Genomic DNA, 18,810 nt, shown 5'->3' with positions numbered 1-18,810 from the left:
ACTCGCGTGGATTGGCATAAACCTTATCGGCGCTATCGTAAACACCGCGCGGTCTAATCTTTCCCCTGCTTCTGTGCCAGGCTTCACCCGCGATCCAGACTCAGTCTTGACGTCAGTTCTTTATCAGTGCTTTCCGTGCGGGTTTTTCCACATCGGAACTGAATGGACGCCGTATTACTGGAGTGTACACAAATGAACATTATCCAGTAAGTGACCTGGCCTATGGGGTCACCTTGAAAAGCGCATTGGCGTCTTTCTATTCAAATTATTATCTCAAAACCTAAAATCTAAAATGAGGAATTCTTGCCACACATCATACAGTTTGTCATACAGTTATCCATTCTACAGTGATAAAAACTATTTGCAGAAGTGTTTCACGTGTAGTTAGAAATATGATGGTTTGGTGAACAGGGGATGGCACAATGCATTAAATATGACATTAACATTGAAATAACCATACTGTCTGATATTGAACCATACTATCTGTTATGGAACTGTACTATGTGATTAGTTATGTTCCGAAGGAAAATCAAAACGAGATGGTCATCTGACGTTTGATGTTTATTGATATCTGAGGTCATCTCCCGGTCTGCATTGACAGAACTGTACTTATCTGTGCCTGTTTGCATGGCTAATGTAGGAAACGGCCAATGCTGGCTTGTTACTGGCCCTGCTGAAAGATCCAGCTAAGACCAGCTGGGATTTTAAGCTGGTTTAAGATAGCTTAAGCTGTGTTTTCAACACTTCTAGCTGGCCAAATCTGGTCTCTAGTCAGCTAGACAAAGCTGGAGTAGCTGGTGGTAAAACTGGTGGACTGATAACAGGCTGGTCTGCTGTTGAATAGCTGGTCAATCAAGTAAAAGTGTCAAAAACACACACACAGCTTAAACCAGATTGACTAGTTTTGGCTGGTTTAAGCTGGAGTTTTCATCAGGGGTAACTTTTAATGTTACATTTGAAAACTATAAAACTCAAGAGAACTGATCTTTAAAAGGATTTAGCAGTTGTACGGCTCTCCTAAGCTTTGTCTGTGGGCAAAACAAAAAGTGGTAGACAGTCTGGCGATACCAAATAACTCCTGAGAGTAATTTATCACTGCTTTTGCCAATAACCATTGGCTTTCACTTGTACACCACCAGCAAGGAACAATTCTGTGAATGTGTCCTCTTACCTTCCCTTTCAATTATTCACAGATGTGGACGGTATTGATAAAACTCTCTTTGTGAGAAGAACAGACTCTCAGACTTAAAAGGCATGGATTACGATTGTCATTTAAATGGTGCCTAGTGCTAAATCACCTGCTTTTGGCAGAGGTGCGGGGGGGAGGGTGTGTGAGAGATGAAATTAATGCGTGCGTGTCTCCCGTGAATGTTCAAGCGTTTCAAATTAGTCTTCAACCGCACTGCCGCTGTTACAGTCCACGCCCAGCCGTTAGAATGCAGGAACACCCAACGGTGTGCTTTCGCCTTTGTGTGTCACTGTTGATGTTATCGTTGTTCCTGCTGTTTTTGCTTCGTCATGGTGTGAGTATCGGGAGAAAAATAAATGCTTTTCAGACCACAGAGCTGCCCTGGATTCGCTTGAAGAATAATATACACATCCAAGTTTTTTTTTGTTTTTTTTATCAGGTTAATTTTAGCATTGTATTTGCCTCCTCATGGTGGGAGTTTCAGGAAAAAATAAATGGTTTTATATCAGAAGTAATATATTGAATCTCTTTGCAGTATTCGAGAGCCCTGGAAAAGATATTTCCCTGGGTCCTCAGCAGACACTGTCACATATTTTGAACAAATCTCGAAAGCAGGCAGTTTTCGGAGCAAAGACTCATTAAATGTTCATTTAGCACCCTGCCACGAGGTTGTTACGCGGGGATTTGTTGTGCGTGGCGCAGAAGAGTGGAATCCCAAAAGAGAGTTTGACACACTTCTTTCAGCTGTTGAATGTAAATCAGACTTAATTCTTGCCAACGGTTTTTGTGGCTCGGAAAACGAATTGGTTTCATCCGTCGCCCGCGCGGATCACAGCACCTGTTCGCATCTTGAAAACACGCGAAGCTGCGGGTTTTTTTCGTCTAACTGCGCCCGTCGACATCCGGATAGGGGAAGAACACAAAAACAACGACGCGTTTACGAGCACTAGCTGTGCAGCACCTGTGTACCCCCTCCTCCCCCCCCCCCCCCCCCACAGCTCTCAGGTCTGCGGTTACTGTCACTGTTATTCCGGCTCCCACTTACAATGTAAACGGACATGAATCTGAGGGGGGAAAAAACCACCCCGAGTGTCAATAACATCTTACCTCAACTTTGCCGAGTAAATGAAAAATTGCTTGCAGAGAGAGGGGGGGGGGTCTCATGTTAACTGCGAATTTTAAAAGTGTTTAAAACGGGATGGCTCGACACAAACGTGAATAATAACTCCCATCCGTTTTTCAGCTTGTCCACCTATCGACCAATAGCAGCGAGGCAGACAGACGCCAGTTGTTTCATCTCCCCAAGTGAGGGCATTCCTCCCCCAGAAGGCTTTTCCCAAACGACTCAAACGGTGTTTGTTTGTTTTTTTTTTTGTTTCAGTTGATTTTTTCTCGTGTTGGCCGAACACCAACTTGGAGGTTAAATTTGTGTAAACGCCCTGATAGGAAAATTGCTCGCGCGGAGTTGAAATAACACGGGGAATTGCGGGGATACGGGGCGGTGTGGCACCGGGGGTCTTGAGCCTCTGTTTTGACGTGAAGAACAATAAACACGGTGCACACGAGGAGAGGTGGCCGCCAGATGAGGCCGGAGAACTAACTGGTGGAAAATGGCTTCCAGACAAACCCAAGCACAATGGCCTATTCTCAGACACCACTCTCTCCTCTATGCCGCTGTTTCCCTGTTACCTGTTCAGTTATGGCCACAGGGAGGGCTGGCCAACCTGAGAGAAAGCCCAGCAATCTGCACTCTCAGAAATTACGGTGGACTGTGGAGGTACGTTTTTGTTTTTCAGGCATCGAATTTCGTAGATGTTCCCTGAAAGTACAGTAATGTTCTCTTTGGGTATGACACATGAGTATGTTTTCCAAGCAAAAAAGGTGCAAATACATTGTATATTGCTGGGTAAGGGGTACAATTTTATGTACCTATTGGGTACCGCCCCAGCAACAAGCAATTTTACCATTTTAGGCACTTTTTGTTTTTACATACATCTATTTCTGAGAGTGTGCCAGAAGTTGGTGTGCAGACCAAAGAGCTCCCCTGGATTCCCTTGCAGAGTAATATACACATCCACGTTTGTTGCCAAAGTATACTAAGGATCGAAACGATGGGTGGAAAGTTTGTTTCTTTGAGGATCTGCCTCGTTGCTCTGAAATGTTCCGATGCACTGCACAGTGTTCCCGCGGACACACGGATGGAGCAGTTTGACAGGGTTCTGTCAGGTTATTAACTTGAGTTGTTTGTATCAAGTGAACTTGCCCGGGTCACGCTTAATTGCAGAATAAATCCCCCTGTTTATTTTGGCCGTGGGTCAGTGTTAGTGGAGAGAGAGAGAGAGAGAGAGAGAAAGAGGAAAAAAAATTCTAAAAGTTCTAAGATGGCGGTAACCTCTAACATGAACGTCTGCAGAAAGCCCCGTCAGATGTAAACAAAAGGGGGCGCCTGTATTTAGGTTTTTTTTTTTTGTCTCCTTTACGAACGATGGGCGCCGTACTTCTTTGTAGCCGCGTCAGGATCCGGTGGGGCACATGGAAGTGAGTGTCCCCGACCCCCCCACCGTGACGGAGAGCCTCGGCACTCTCAGGGCAGGACAGGAGGAGAGTAATGTTCCCCCTCGTCCCACTGGACTCTCACGGATGATTTATTCCTCCTCGCCGGTGGTTTATCTTGTAAAGTGTGTTGCTCAGACAAACAAGCAGCTGGAGGCCTGTGTCTGGGGGGCAGAGCAGGTGGTGCTGGGATACCCTGTCTTCCTGGGGCTGGGGGACAGGGTCTGGGAGGGGTGGGTGAAGGGAAGTCCAGACCTGGGTCAAATACGTGATTGTTTTGGGATTCAAATGCTTTTTTTTATGCTGCACTGCCCTGCTGTAAATCCCAGCTGTGCCAGCTTGACCAGATTGAAATTTGAGCTGGTCAACCAGCATGGCCAAGCTGGTCATATAGCTTGGTCTAGTTTAGTATGAGCTGCTCAACCAGCATCGCCAAGCTGGTCATAAAGCTGGTCTAGCTGGGTATGAGCTGGTCAACCAGTATGACCAAGGTGGTCATAAAGCTGGTCTAGCTGGGTATGAGATTGTCAACCAAGATGGCTAAGCTGGTCGTGAAGCTGGTCTAGCTGGGTATGAGATTGTCAACCAGCTAGTGCAGGTAGCTTGTCTGAGTTGGTAGCTCATCGACCAGCTACATCCTGTTTCAAAATGTAGTTTGAGCTGGTCTGAACTGGGCACCAGCTACCAGCTTAGTTTCAAAACCTTGCTTGAGCAGTTTTTTTCAGCAGGGTGGTGTATTGGAACCTATGAAATATTCTCAAAAGGTCTCAGACGCGTTCTTCCGGTTAGCTCAATTGCACTATGCACGATCGATCGAGCTCAGAAAAGTGCCTTTGACTCCCAAAACTATTTCGTATTTTGACCCACGTCTGGCACTGACCGGGCCCTCCGCTCTGCCAGCGACGGCGGTGTCCAGGTGTCCGACAGATTAGGCCGCTGGCTCTTTGTTTGCGTGCTGTTTATAAAGAGGCTTGCACTTTCCAAGTCATGGCAGATCGTTAAGCTGGAGGATTTGCTGCATAATTCCTAATGGCTGACAGCCGGGGCGTTTTTTTCCCCAGAAGAAGAGCGCTGGAACGGTGTAATAACTCACCACTTCCATCCCATCAGATCTGCTTGTTTGGTTTTGACATCTTGCTTTGCAGATGCTTCCAACGAAAAGGCTTCAAACGCAGGGAGCGTTACAGACAAACATTTACTCCAGGAAGACATAAAGCGATGCGCTGAACCGTACTCTCAGGCCCAAGCCCTGCGCTTGACAAGACAGTAAATCAGTGGTCTTCAAAACACCGCCCGAGCCCAAGGAAGTTTAAAAGTTCAACCCTTAAATCATCCGTCTGTAAACACTCACAACGCAAACAGTTTGATTAATTAAGCTTCCGCGGTAAACCAAGCGGGTCCGTAACGTTTATTTGTCCCGACGTCCCAAACTTCCAGGGGCCAGGATCCCAGGAACGGGTCTGATGACTCGACGGGCATCGTTTATCAATCAACGGCACGCCTTGGTGGTCTTCAGAAACGGAGCAATTAAGGAACGGTCCGACCCGCCGACGGGGAGGGTGGGGGTGGGGTGGTGGTTCTACGGCAGTGGACCGTACCGGTGCCTGCGCTGGGAACCGTCACGCCGAGCCGTCGGGGCGGAACCGGCTCATCTCGGACCGGCAGTTAAAAGTGTGAGGGATGGTATTTAATTTACGGCGGCGAGACGTCGGGGGAAATGAGAGGAGGGGATCGGATCGGTGCGAAAGGAAAGGCCCTCCCGCGATTGGCCCGGGAGGGAGAAGCAGGGGGAGGGACGGAGCAAGGGGCGGGTGATGGTTTGATTGATCGCGGAACCTCAGATATCTGCATGCATAAGCTATTCCGAATACGCTCGTCCCCGTCCGTGTTTATCAATATCTTGTTCTGTCGCCGTCCTTTCCCTTGTCTGACCGCCCGCCACACATACGCCCGCCCCCCCCCGCCCCCCTCCCAACCACCTAAAACTCCCCCCGCCTTTTTCTCCCCCCATTTCCAACGTCTCGCAAGGTCATATTTAACAACACGTTACAGATTGCAGTCCAAAAGACGCATACAGTATGTTGCTGTGTCAAACAACTTGGCAGTTTCCCCGAGGCTATGATCGTATACATACAGAGCAGCCGGAGATGCCGGGGCTGGAGAAGCCGGCTCTATTGATTTACTGAATCATAATGCGCACTTCAAACGCGAAGACGAGGCTCGCCCGTACCGAACACGCATGGTAATGATGTGCCTTTCCCGCGCAAGTGTTCCCCACACGGGGCATTCTGTTTAATATATGGATTTAATCTGATGATATTGTCAAGAACATACACCACCTCTGTTGTTATGCGTATGTGCGTGACGGTGTGTGTCTACTGTACATACGCACACACACACACACACGCGCGCGCGCACACAGCAACTGGGTGTGTACACTATCAGAAATAGTGACAGTGGAGATACATTTCTGTTCTTTAAGAATCAAATGTACCATGAAAGTACAGTCATGTTCTCTTTTTTACAAATGAGTATGTTATTAAAGAAAAAGAGGAAATGTATTATATACAGGTATTGCTGGCTAGGGGTACAATTTTATGTACCTATAGGGTACCGCACCAGTGACAAGCCTTTGTACATTTTTAGGCACTTTTTGTACCTTTATTTCTGAGAGTGCATATCTGTGTATGTATGCTACACATGTGTGTGTGTGTGTGTGTGTGTGTGTCTGGGTTTGTTTGTGAGTGTATGTGTGCATGTGTGTATCTGGATATACTGCATTAACATAAATCCATACGAATGTTTATTTACTGTCGGCTTAAAGGTTATTCCAACTGCAGCCCGATGCAAATTTTTAACCAAAAAAGCAAAAGAAGAAGACAATGGAATAAGCGCCCCTCTCCCTCCCCTGTGCCCCCCCCCCCCCCCCCCGCCCCCCCCCCTCTACATCAACCCTCGGTTACAGACTCCAAAAACGAGCTTTCCCAGCCCGGCACCGGAATAATAGAGCCTGCTCCCTCCCCAAATCGGATGAAGGGCTGCTTCTAAAAGCAGATAATCTCGGACAGCAGGGTTGGGACGACGTATTATATTTAGATTCCCGCTCTTTTTTTGTGAGAGTGCGTGTGTACTGGAGGAGGGGTGTGGAGTAGGAACGGGGTAGTGTGGGGGTACTGGTGGGTGTTTTTGGGGCAGGGCGCGTGTAATGGAGGAGGGGTGTGGAGTAGGAACGGGGTAGTGTGGGGGTACGGGTGGGTGTTTTTGGGGCAGGGCGCGTGTAATGGAGGAGGGGTGTGGAGTAGGAATGGGGTAGTGTGGGGGTACAGGTGGGTGTTTTTGGGGAGGGCGTGTGTAATGGAGGAGGGGTGCGGAGTAGGAATGGGGTAGTGTGGGGGTACAGGTGGGTGTTTTGGGGGAGGGCGTGTGTAATGGAGGAGGGGTGCGGAGTAGGAATGGAGTAGGGGGGTACAGGTGGGTGTTTTTGGGGAGGGCGGTGGGCGCAGGCGGGAGGGGCCCGTAGGAGCGGAGGAAGGGGCCCGGGCGGAGGGGGGCTGATCTCTGTGGCGCGGTGATAAGGCCCCGGTGTCTGGAGAGCGTCCTCAGCCGGCAGCTGGAGCTGGGAGCCGAGCGTAATCCCACACCCCAGATTATCTGTCATCTGATGCCGTGCCTGCCCCAAACCCCAAACCCCAGGCCCTGACCCGGGGCCCGGTCTGCCCCCCGCTCTATCTATCCGCCCCCCCCCCTCCCCCACTATATCTGCCCCCCCTGCTCTACCCACCCCCCTGTTCTACCCCCCTTCTCTACCCACACATGTAGCTGAAGTACATATTCTCTTTTATTGGTTTCACCATTTATACCTGTGTAATTGTGTGTGTGTGTGTGTGTGTGTGTGTGTGTGTAATTAATGGTTTGTCTAGAGTGGCGTAGTACAGCTGTAGTGTAATAATGAAATATCATGTTCTAAGCAGTAAAACATTTTTTTTCTGTGAGTGTGACTAAGTGCGTTTGTGTTGTTAGCGTTAGCGTTAGCACACACACACTGACTCTCATGTGGCATCACGAAGCGCTCCTGTTATGTCCCATTCGTTCAAGACTAGCCATTGATTTTGTCGTGCCGTTTATTTGCTGGCTTGTATGGTTCTGATTTTTTTTTTTTTATGGTGTATTACATATTTTAGTACACATTTTTCACAGTTATCGTCTAACCGCATTAACTCAGGAGCGGGTCGGCGGTAACAGACCACTTTAGATCCCACAGCCGAACGCATCACATTCGATTCAGGTGCCGGGGCGCCAGGCAGAAGTGATAAAAAAAAAAACGGTCCAGGTACCAGTGGGAGTAACAGGACCTGTCACCTCCCCAGGTCCAGGGGAGAAGAGAGTGTAAAAACATAATGCATGGCAGTGTCCTGAGATCAAGGAGGAACCTGAATATATGAGTCCAATCGGCCGGCCGCCATGCTCCGGGCCGGTGTCGAGCCGGGCCGCGGCACGAGGTAATGGCCGTCGCGGGGGCTCCTGTTCACCGCGCTCTCCCGGGGATCCCTCCGTGGGCAGATCTGTGCCACCATGCAGGTGCTCAATTTGTGTCTAAATTGCCCCAACCCGGCAAACTCATTTCGCCGGTTCTGGGTGGGAGCCAGACCCTGTGAAACCACTTAATGAAGCTGCTCTCGCTGTGTGAACTCCTGTCAATCTCTCCCATCCCCCACCCCCCACCACCACCCCCCGTGCTGCCCCACATTCGAGCGCCCTCCCCCGCCCCCACCCTCACTCCCCCACTCATGAGTCCCCTGGTCCATCACCGCTCTCCGTTTCGCGCTCCCCTCTCACTGTCTGTTAGGCTCCTCGTGTGCTCTGAATATTTCCATCGTGGTCCATGTAGGGGGGGGGGGGGGTAGGGCGCCGGACGGTATGACATTGACGTGCGGCTCTATAGTGGTCCTTTTGATGGACGCGCGCGGTGGCTTTGAAGTGGAGCGTGTGTTCTGGAAGCTCATTTGCCGAGGGGTCCTGAGAGGTCGCGTCGAAGCCGGGAGTTCGATCGATCGCCCTCCCCTGCGGCGGTCGTGCCCGTCCGTCCCCGCCCCCCCTCCGGGACCCCCGCTCTAACCCCCGCTCCTCTCCTCCGCAGATTTCTCCGCGGCGAGTACACGGTCGAGGTGAGCATCAACGACTACCTGGACATCTACTGCCCGCACTACGAGGACCCCCTCCCCCAGGAGCGCATGGAGCGCTACATCCTGTTCATGGTCAACTACGACGGCTACACCACCTGCGACCACCGCATGAAGGGCTTCAAGCGCTGGGAGTGCAACCGGCCACAGAGCCCCAACGGACCGCTCAAGTTCTCCGAGAAGTTCCAGCTCTTCACCCCCTTCTCGCTCGGGTTCGAGTTCCGCCCGGGACACGAGTACTACTACATCTGTGAGTGTCCCCCCCCCCCCCACACACTTCTACTGTTTACACACACACACACACACACACACACACACATACACACACACACCCTCACACACACACACACACACACACACATATATACATACATACATACATACATACACACACATACACACACACACACACACACACACACACATATATATACACATATATACACATATACACACATACACTACATTAAAATAAATAAGTCAGTCTCAACAAGTATTTTATACTGTATTTAGACTTGAAATCTTATTTCTATTACTTTTCTGCTAAATAACAGGTGAGGTGAGACAGTTTCTCTTTTCAAGACTTGCCAATGGAGTAAAAACAATCACAAGGTCAAGAAAGCAGGCGCTCAAAACACGCTAATGTATTTTCTACTTGAGAGAAGAAGAATACAATTTTAAGTGTCATTACAAGACCAGACCACTTGTTAAGACATACTTTTTTTTTGCAATGCACACAATCACACATGCACATGCACAAACACACACTCATCCATTTAAATTATACCCAACCTGGTTGTCCTGGCAGTCCTGCGCTGAACTCACCCTACCATACACGAAATAAAGTGCTTTTGTCACTTACTGTAGCACTCCCCCCCCCCCCCCGTGGCTGTAGACATGTGGCGTGGAGCAGAACAAAACACGCAGCCTTGCTCAGTTTGTCAGCAAACCGATGCACGACAGTGGAAATTTCAATATACTGTCTGCTTCCGTGGAGCTGGGCCTTGTTTGTTTGCTGTTTGTCTTGGAGGGGGGGGGGGGGGATGTAAAGGGTGTGTGTGTGTGTGTGTGTGTGAATGCGGGGAGAATAAGCCTGCCTGTCAGAGCTGCTGGATTAATACGCTTTACGCCGGAGCGCCGTGTGCATGTGGGACACTCCCTGGTTCCAGGCCCAGAAGCCTGCCCCACCACCTCGCGCCACCACAGACAGCTTTCTGCGAAATCCCCCGCAATTCTTCTGATTTCTGTATTATCACACATTTGCACAGACCAAAGGAACAGTAAGCAGGAGTATCAGAATCAAAAATGAACCCCAATGGGGTAAGAAAATTTCAGGCAAACAGTAACTTAAATCAAGATAATATTTTCTACTTGAGACAAAAATTAGTCTCATTACAACATTAAAACAGAATTTTTTGCAGTGTCTGATGGGGTTTTCGCTCCGGATGAAACATGCAATCATTTCTCTGGTTGTGTGTCCAGCCTGTTCTTCTCACTCTGAATGCTGTAGAGCTGAATGTGTGTGTGAGTGTGTGTGTGTGTGTGTGTGTGAGTGTGTGTGTGCACTAGACTGGCAGCACTGCCACATGGCTAGAGAACCAGCACCCATCACCCACACGTAGACCTTCTGTTGTGGTGCGGTACGGTCGGAGGTGTGTTCTCCGCAGAGAGTGCACACTGAGAGCTGAACTCTGGAGGAGGAGGAGGAGAAGAAGGACACAGTGTTTTTTGGAAATCTCCCACAAGCCAGTTCAGTATGTCAAGTGTTAGAAGTCTGAGTCGCCAGGAACCAATCACAGGCCTCCGGGACAGAGGAGAGGAGAGGAGAGCCAAACTGTGGCACCTTGGCAGCTTGTGTGTGTGTGTGTGTGTGTGTGTGTGTGTACTCGTATATACGTATGGGTGTGTGTACCCATGTGTGTGGGAGTGTGTGTGTGTGTCTCTACCCGGATATATGTTCGTATATGTGTTGGTGTGCGTGTTTTGTGTATCTGTATGTGTGTGTGTGCGCATGTTTGTATGTATGCACGCATGTGTGTATGTGTGTACAGTATGTGTGTGTACACGTGTATGTGTGTATGTGTGTGTACCCATGTGTGTGTGCATGTGTGTATGTACCAATGTGTGTGTGAGCATGTGTGTTGGTCTACCCGGGTATGTGTATGTGTGTGTACATGTGTGTGTATGTGTGTATGAGCATGTGTGTGCACGCATGTGTGTGTACGTGTACAGTGTGTGTGTGTGTGTGTGTGTGTGCGTGTGAGACCTGTCCCCTCCTTTGTCTTCAGGTCGGTGCATCCCATCTCTTCCCCTGGATGAAAATGTCACTTTGTCAAATGGCAGCCTGTCATTAGCAGGGTGCTTAGCCTCACAGGGTGAGATTGGTGCAGAACCAGTTACAGGCGCCATCATGCGGAACGCACCAAATTATGCTGATTGGCCAAATCGTATTTGGCAGGGGTGCACCTGACGGCGGACAGCGAAAGCTCGGCCTGCCAGCTTCAGCGTTTATCCTTTTAACGATTTTTTTTTTTTACTTTCACCACTAAAATCCATTAAGAGTTGTGCCCCGTGTGGGGAATTTTTCTTTCTCTCTCCCCCATTTCGAAGTCAGACGGTCCCCAATGCTCATTTTCCCCCCCCGGTCCCCCCCCCCACGCCCGATCGTCTGAAGGTCGTGGCGTGCGGTACTCCCGCCCCCCCCCCCCCCCAGATTTTGGGGCTTGGTTGAATTTCCTGGGCGCTGCACCGCGTTAGCGCAGCGCGTGATGGGAGTGGATCCGCCCGGGCGCATCTGTCCCTGTTTTGCTAATGGCCCAGTGAAAGGTGTCCTTTGGCCTGATAAAAAGGGCCCCCGCTGGGCCGAAGCAGGGGAGGGCTTGGGGCGGCGTGCCGGATGCATTAATGAGGCAATTTCAGCTCTTTTTGTTTTTCCTTCACCACCCTCCCTCCCCCTCCAGCCCCCCCCCGCCCCCCCCCCCCCACTGCCCTCCCTTCTACCCCTTTCCCCTCTCTGTTTTCACAAAACTTTAACAGAAATTCAGAGCGAGGGAAAATAAAAAAAAGTTGTGAGGGGGAAAAAAATGAATAAGGCTTTTTATCTTAAATTAATACAGCTCATTAACTGGGTCGTGGTGATTGTGTCTCTTTTGCCCCCCCCCCCCCCCCGCCCCCCGTTCCTGTCTTTCTGGGATATCGCCATTCCGCTGACGGTACTAGAACAGGCAGGGCGCTATCGCACGGAGCGCCTCGGCCTCCAGCAGCGCCCGTGTGAGTGGCAGATACAGGATCTCTCTGCACTGCTGCCACTGCAAGTCAAATTCTGACTTTGCAAAGTAAAAGTAAAAAAAAAAAAGAAGCTGTACAGTGGTATATTCGTTCACGGAAAGTGTGTTTTTCTGCTTGCTCATTCATAGTGACTCACTGCCATCTGTTGTTGGGAAGGCCTAACAATTGTGAGTTGTCAAACACCAAACAAGGCGATTATTCTCTCACCAACTAGTGCGAAAAAGAAGAGCCGCGTCTCCCGTTTCGCCCGGTCCATCGCTCACTCTTGCCGCCATTCAGACGGCTTTTTGCGGAAAAATATTCGTCACGTCGGTGCATGACTTCCTTGACAAGTGTCATTTGAATGATTTCGTTTTTTCGCACACTGTACGGAACGTAAACAAACCGCCGGTCCCCTCAGACAGATCTTGATATCCCGTCTGTGAGCGGGGGGAGTCTCGCGGAGAGCCGAGCGCAGCGACGCAGAGCCGTGCTGTGCTGCAGGACGGTAATTTGATGAGCCTCCCGCGTGGAGAACGGGGGGAACCTTTGCTCCTCCGCCGCCGGGGATTCTGGGTAACGCAGTCCCCCGGGGGACTAGCCCCCCCTCTGTCAACACGTCTCCATTCTCAGACATGGAGTCCCGCCTTATCACTCCAGCGTGTATGGATGCTAGTGTTTACTCAGTGGACACTTCAATGCTGATAGTCCTCGAGGGGGTAGGGGTAGGGGAGGGGGTGGGGGGGGGTGGAGTAAAGGTATTTAGGCTGGGGAAAAATAAGAGGGCAGCTAAATGGCCTCCCACCCCCCCCCCCCCCACCCCCCGCCCATCCTTAACCAGCGGGGCGTCCCGGCCCTTATTATACACGCTGGGACCGTTGTCACTCCAGAAAAGGAGGGAGAAGAGGAAGATGGAGAAGAGGAAACAAAAAGAAAGGGCGAGTTCAGAGTTAGCGTTCGGCGGCGGCGGGGCCGATTCCGGGGCAGCCCCTGAGCCGTATTTAATGCACTCCGCCCCGTGGCTCCCGGCCGGGCCCCGCATTGTGGGGCCCTTTTGTCCCCCGACGGCAGCCAGCGCTGGGAAGCGGCGCTCCCCGCCATTCAGTGCCCTTTCTCCCCTCTCCTCCCTTAGAAGATTGTTTGGCTACTACCAATATTGTAGCTGTCAGGGACCCCCTGGGCGCAGGGGCCAAGGGGGAAGACAGGAGAGGGGTGGATGTGTGGGGTTAGGGGAGGGGAGGGGGGCAGGCTGGGTTATCTGCTGACAAAAGAGCCTGTCTGTCACCCCCCCGGATTGATGCCCCCTCCCCCCCCCCTCTCAGAGCAGAGCTGATTGATTGGCGGGGATGGCAATATGACAGATTCTTCTTCTGGGCAGCTGCCACTGGTGGAGTTTGGGGTCCCCCCCCCCACCCCAAACCCCCTCTCCTGGATCTTTGGCTCCATGGGGAGTCACATGTTGGGGAGGGGGTTGAGGGGGTGGGGGTTGAAGGGGAGATGGGATGATTGCGGGTTCAAGGGTGTAAACATAAGGAGGCTACAGATTTAAGTGGATTGTGTGTGTGTGTGTGTCTGTGTGTGCGTTTTTATTTCAGTATCGTTTGATTACGTGTGTGTATGTTTGTGTTTTAATTTTGACTCGTATTGTTTGATTGTGTGTGTTTATCCTGTTTTTATATTTATTGCCTCTTGTGTGTTATCGGATGTACACGGATGCGCACACGCTCACACACACACACACTCACTCACACACACACACACACACACACGTCCTTCGTCCGCGAATGATTTCCCGGGCCCAGAAGGGAGCACTTGTTAAAAAAAGCCCATTACTGGAAAAAAAACTATCATTAGCAAACAGGCTTTAATGTGCCTGTTTTGTATTTGCAGTGGCAAAATGCCTTGTTACTTTATGGATAGACAGAAAGATAAATAAATAAAGAAACACAGTGAAATTATGATTAAGCTTCCATTAGGGTATAAAAGCAATCTTTGAGTCACAAGTGCTCTCTTTGTTTTTTGTTTTTTTTTGTTTTTTTCCCCCCAAGGTTAAGAGTAAAACGCTATGACTGGAGACTAAGCCTCTGTTTTACTTTCCCGCTAATTTTATCAGCATTTTCGGAGGTGGATAAAACGACTGCGCCACATGGCGTGCGAGCAGCGCGTTTCGGTGACTCGGACCGGCGGAGCGGTGGAGTTTCTGTTCCTTTCGCCTCCGGTTCGTGTCGCGGTGCAGCCTGGGCTGTGATTGGTGGGGTGACGCGAGCTGTTTTTATTTTTTTCTTTCGGTGGAGCACCTGGTCGCCCACGCGTTCCAGCTCTGACGGCGGGGTCACATGACCGCGAGGGGCTGGGGCGACCAGCCGGATGCCTGTGCGGGGGCGAGGACCCGGGGGAGGTGGAGGGGGGGGGGGGTTATTCGGGGGGGGTACGGAGGCATTTATCATGCCAGGATGGGCGTGCAGGCTTCCGGACGTCGTGTCTTTGAAGCCTTCTCATAGGGCAGGAGAGGAGAAGGACCTGAGTGGGCGTTAATGAGTCACATAACATAACGTAATGGTGAGAAGCGGCCATTCAGCCCAGCAATGCTCGCCTTTTCCTACCACTGAAGGGCATCTACTGCTTCATCTCAGACCCCTCCCTCTCCCCGAAGCAGAAGGATTGAGATTAGGGAGACTTTATTTGTCACGTGCCCTCATACAAGTAGAATATGTGCACTGAAATCCCACTGTGCATACTTGTACAATCCCAATACGGACCATGACATCTGTTGGTATTTTTAGAAGAATGTTTGTATCTCTGTTGTAACTTTCAGTGATGTCAGCCACGCACTCTCAGAAATAAAGTGACAGAAGGGGGTACGTTTTTTTGTTTTTCAACGATCAAATTTCCTGAGTGTACCCTGAACGTACAGTAATGTTCTCTTCGAGTGCAAATGAGCGTGCTTTCCAAGCAAAAAAAACGGTCCAAATTAATTATAGATTTCTGGCTTGGGGTACAGTTTTATGTACCTATAGGGTATCGCCCCAGCAACAAGCATTTGTACCTTTTTAGGCCCTTCTGAGAGTGAACTAACCATCACAAATCGTACATTTCCTCTCTGATGTGTGCCTCCCCTCTCTCCACAGCGTCTCCGCACCCCAACCTCGTCGGAAAGCCCTGCTTGAAGTTGAAAGTCTACGTCAAGCCAACGAGTAAGTCCCGCCCCTTCCGCCTGACAGACGGGCAGTCTTAGCCAGTTACCTCACAGTGTCTCCCGCCCTGTGTATTGATTGCCATTGCATCAGTTTCTGGAAATTTTTCGAGTCTTGTCACGAACGTGTCCGTGTTTGAGGTTGTCTCTGCCGTGACCTGGGAGAGTTAGTGGAGGTACGAGGCACGCTTCAGAACCGCACCGGGGCGGACTGCGTGTCTGCCTGCCACGCCAGGGGTGCACGACAGGGGCCGATCCGTTTCACGGTTCTGCGCCAACTCCTGCTCTCAATGACTTAATTGACTCAATCAAATCTTATCGGACTCGTGCGTATGAGTGCCGGCTACAGCTGCAGACCTGCAAATGCGTCCTAATGACTTTACCGTGCTCAGGTACAGGCTCGAACCAAGGTCATTTACAGAGCGGTCGGCAAATTAAAAACGAGGCGACCGGTTGGAACAAAAACCCGTACGCAGACCGGCCGGCCCTGGAGGACCGGAGTTGTGCGCCCCTGTGCTGTGCAGCCCGGCACCTCGCCCCTGTTAGCGGCCTGCTCTTCGGGCGGGGCAGGAGCGCGAGCGCCGTGTTGATTTACGGAGTGTACCCCCCCTCCTCATGGTCTCAGCTCCTCCGCCGTGCGGAGAGGAACCTCCAGCGGGGCGGGAGCGTAACTCATCCCCGGGACCCCGGCTCCCGCGACGGACCGCCCAAACAGACAGATAATCCCAGCCTCGGGGCGCTCTGCGGAGGAAATTATTCATCTGTAAGGGGGCCAGATAAAATCAAAACGCTGACCTACCGACTAATCATGAAGACTAAACCAAGATGCTCATGTCCCATAGGAGTATGAGCGAACGCCTCTCACACACGAACGCTACTGGCAGCAGCAGCATTTCTCAAGTGAATGGACGTAGGGATTAAAGGTACAATAGGTAAGATTTTCGTGTTAAAACATTGTTACGAGACCACTGTAAATCCCTTCCTATCCTCACCGACAGATTGACTCGCCCTCTGCCTGTGTTTATGGTCCTTAAATTCGGGTTTCAAAATACACAGTTGACGGACCAACACTCTGTACCAAAACATTGTATAGCTGTACAATAATTCAAGTTTATTGGTTGAAAATGGGTTCTAATTGCCACAGCCAGTGGCGTGTGAGGGTTTCAATGTCAACTCGTTTACAGAGAAGGGTGAGGGATGGTGTTGTGGTTTGAGGGTGTTTCTTGCTGCAATTCCTCTATTGACCATTTACCTATTGTACCTTTAAGCTTAATTTTTACCCCAAGATTTCTCACTTGGGGGTTTTTTTGGGATGCCTCCGGCTGTAACTCTGGACTGGGACCACATTAAAATATACGCACAGCTATACATTTTTATGTTCGTAAACAATCGGAAGAAGAGTATCCGGTTTCTGTGCTTTCCCCTGAATATCGGTGTTGATTTTATTTTCTATTCAGTAATAATCGTGAAGTTCATTTGTAGAGCACCTTTAATCTAACATTTGCTGCCCAGAAAAAGATGTGAAAAACAGGATGTAATCATGTTGTAAGGTACTATATATGTTTAATTATTTGTTTGTTCTTTCATTCGTTCATTTTATTCAGTCATCCTCCCAGTGTGTTGAATGTGTTTCAGGGAACAGCAGTGAGCTTGTCTGAACATCAAGTTGACGGTGTAGTTTTCATTGGGCTCATTTGTCTCGAGCTGTTTGTACAACGCCAGTAGAGAAAAGGAAGGTATTAAACTGCCTTCACAGTTCAGATGACTATGTCAATATTTTTAAGTGTCATTTTGCAGAATAATGTCCTGAAGCCTTGTTCCAGAGCTATTTATTTCCGGTACGGGCTGACTGATTGTCTCATCCCATTATCTCTCTATAATTATGCATAAATATGACTAGCGCTGAAAACATCAATTTCGCACAACAGTTAAGGCAATTGCATGTAAATTGAAATTTATTTATTCCTCCCAAGTACGGATTCATATTTCTTGGATTCTCGATGATCTGCTACAGTGGCAAAGAAAAATGGAGTTGATATGGTTGTTGGTATTGGCCCCTAATGCATTTTGCTCAGCGCTGTAATTTCATCATTATGGTTTTATTGTTTAAACTCTGGATGTAATTCAGATTGATATGTTAATAGCGCCCCTTCGGATGTCTCAGCCTATCGCATCCCGGCTTTAATGGATGCCTTTCAAATTGACATCGGGCGCTGTAGCAAGGTATCAATTGATGGCTTGATTAAAAATGTAAATGTTAGCTAATTATTCTTTAGGATTCTTTAGGGGCTTTATTTAAAGTGTGAACCCCGATGAAGGATTGTCAGCTGACATCGCGCAAGGTTTCTTTCTTTCTTTCTGCCACGAGTGATTTTTAAATGGATGTGACACGATCTCTGTGGGCCTTACAGTTAAATATCACAGAGCTTATATGTCGTACTTCTGTTAATCGCATTATTCTTACATAATTAAGACGCAAACATTAAAAACCATAAAATGCCTTGTAAGGTCGCTCCAGTGGGACTCATACAGCCAGTCCATCCACCCTTGAGGCTCATGTGTTGAAATATTCCACGGAGTTTAAAAATAGAGCCAGTCAACCCGCGTTCCTTCTGTAAAACAAGACCTTTTCCAAATAAAATAATCGGAACGTCCTTTGAATAGTTGAGGGAACAGAGACATGTATCGGATTCGATAATTAATTTGGGATTTTACTCGAGTATGTACAGCCAACATGATTGAGTTCCTTTTTCTCCCTCATCGGGGTATAACCTGCGTTGGGATTATGACTGTGAAATATATATATACGTATATTTACGACTGGTGTCCGGTAAAGAATGTGGGCCTGTCTGTTGGGAACTTTATTACACATAACAACTGGATCCGCTCCCCGGCCGCCGCTGTCCAAGCCATTAGCATAATTCTCCCTGTCTGAGGCCGGTATGTGGCTGTTTATTTTCATCCACACACTCAGGCCTGAAATCCTAATCTTGTTTGGGAGACGGGGGTTAACCTCAGCTCTCCCGGACTCCCTCGTAATGTCTGTTGGAAATGGAAACAGTGCCGTCTGCAACCCGGGTCCCGGAAAAAGTCTGGTGAAGCCATTTCAGGGGGGGAACAAAGTCTGAAATCAAAGAGTCGTTTTTTGGAGGATGAGGGTGGGGGTGGGGGTGGGGGTTTAATGGAGATGTACTCTGGGACTGAGGACTGTACAGTGTAACTGGACTGGGGGGAGGAGGGGGGGGGGGGGAGGAACGCCGACAGTGTTTGGACACGCCGTTTGTTCGTGTTTCTGGGCAGCTGGCTCGGTTGGACCGGTTCCCCTCCCTCCGAGCGCTGTCGTCGGAGTGTGGATGAGTTCTCTCTGATCGCGTCTTCACAGTAAATATCACAGTAAAGCTGTTAACAGCTCAGCCCTGCTTCACTCC

The 18,810-nt window shown here is 49.6% G+C and overlaps 1 protein-coding gene across 1 annotated transcript in view; it reads left to right on the top strand.

Annotated features, from left to right (window-relative positions):
* Nucleotides 1-18,810, top strand: part of efna2a (ephrin-A2a) — a 130,402-nt gene that overhangs the window by 110,561 nt on the left and 1,031 nt on the right. Inside the window, exons 2-3 of the mRNA XM_061240454.1 lie at nt 8,880-9,172; nt 15,318-15,383. Coding sequence (XP_061096438.1) covers nt 8,880-9,172; nt 15,318-15,383 — 359 coding nt within the window. The remainder of the gene's footprint in view (nt 1-8,879; nt 9,173-15,317; nt 15,384-18,810) is intronic.

This window comes from Conger conger, chromosome 4 (assembly GCF_963514075.1).
Source record: "Conger conger chromosome 4, fConCon1.1, whole genome shotgun sequence".
In the NCBI taxonomy this organism is placed as follows: Eukaryota; Metazoa; Chordata; class Actinopteri; order Anguilliformes; family Congridae; genus Conger; species Conger conger.
The sequence above is the reverse complement of the archived record's forward strand: the minus strand, read 5'-3'. Positions and strand labels throughout refer to the sequence as shown.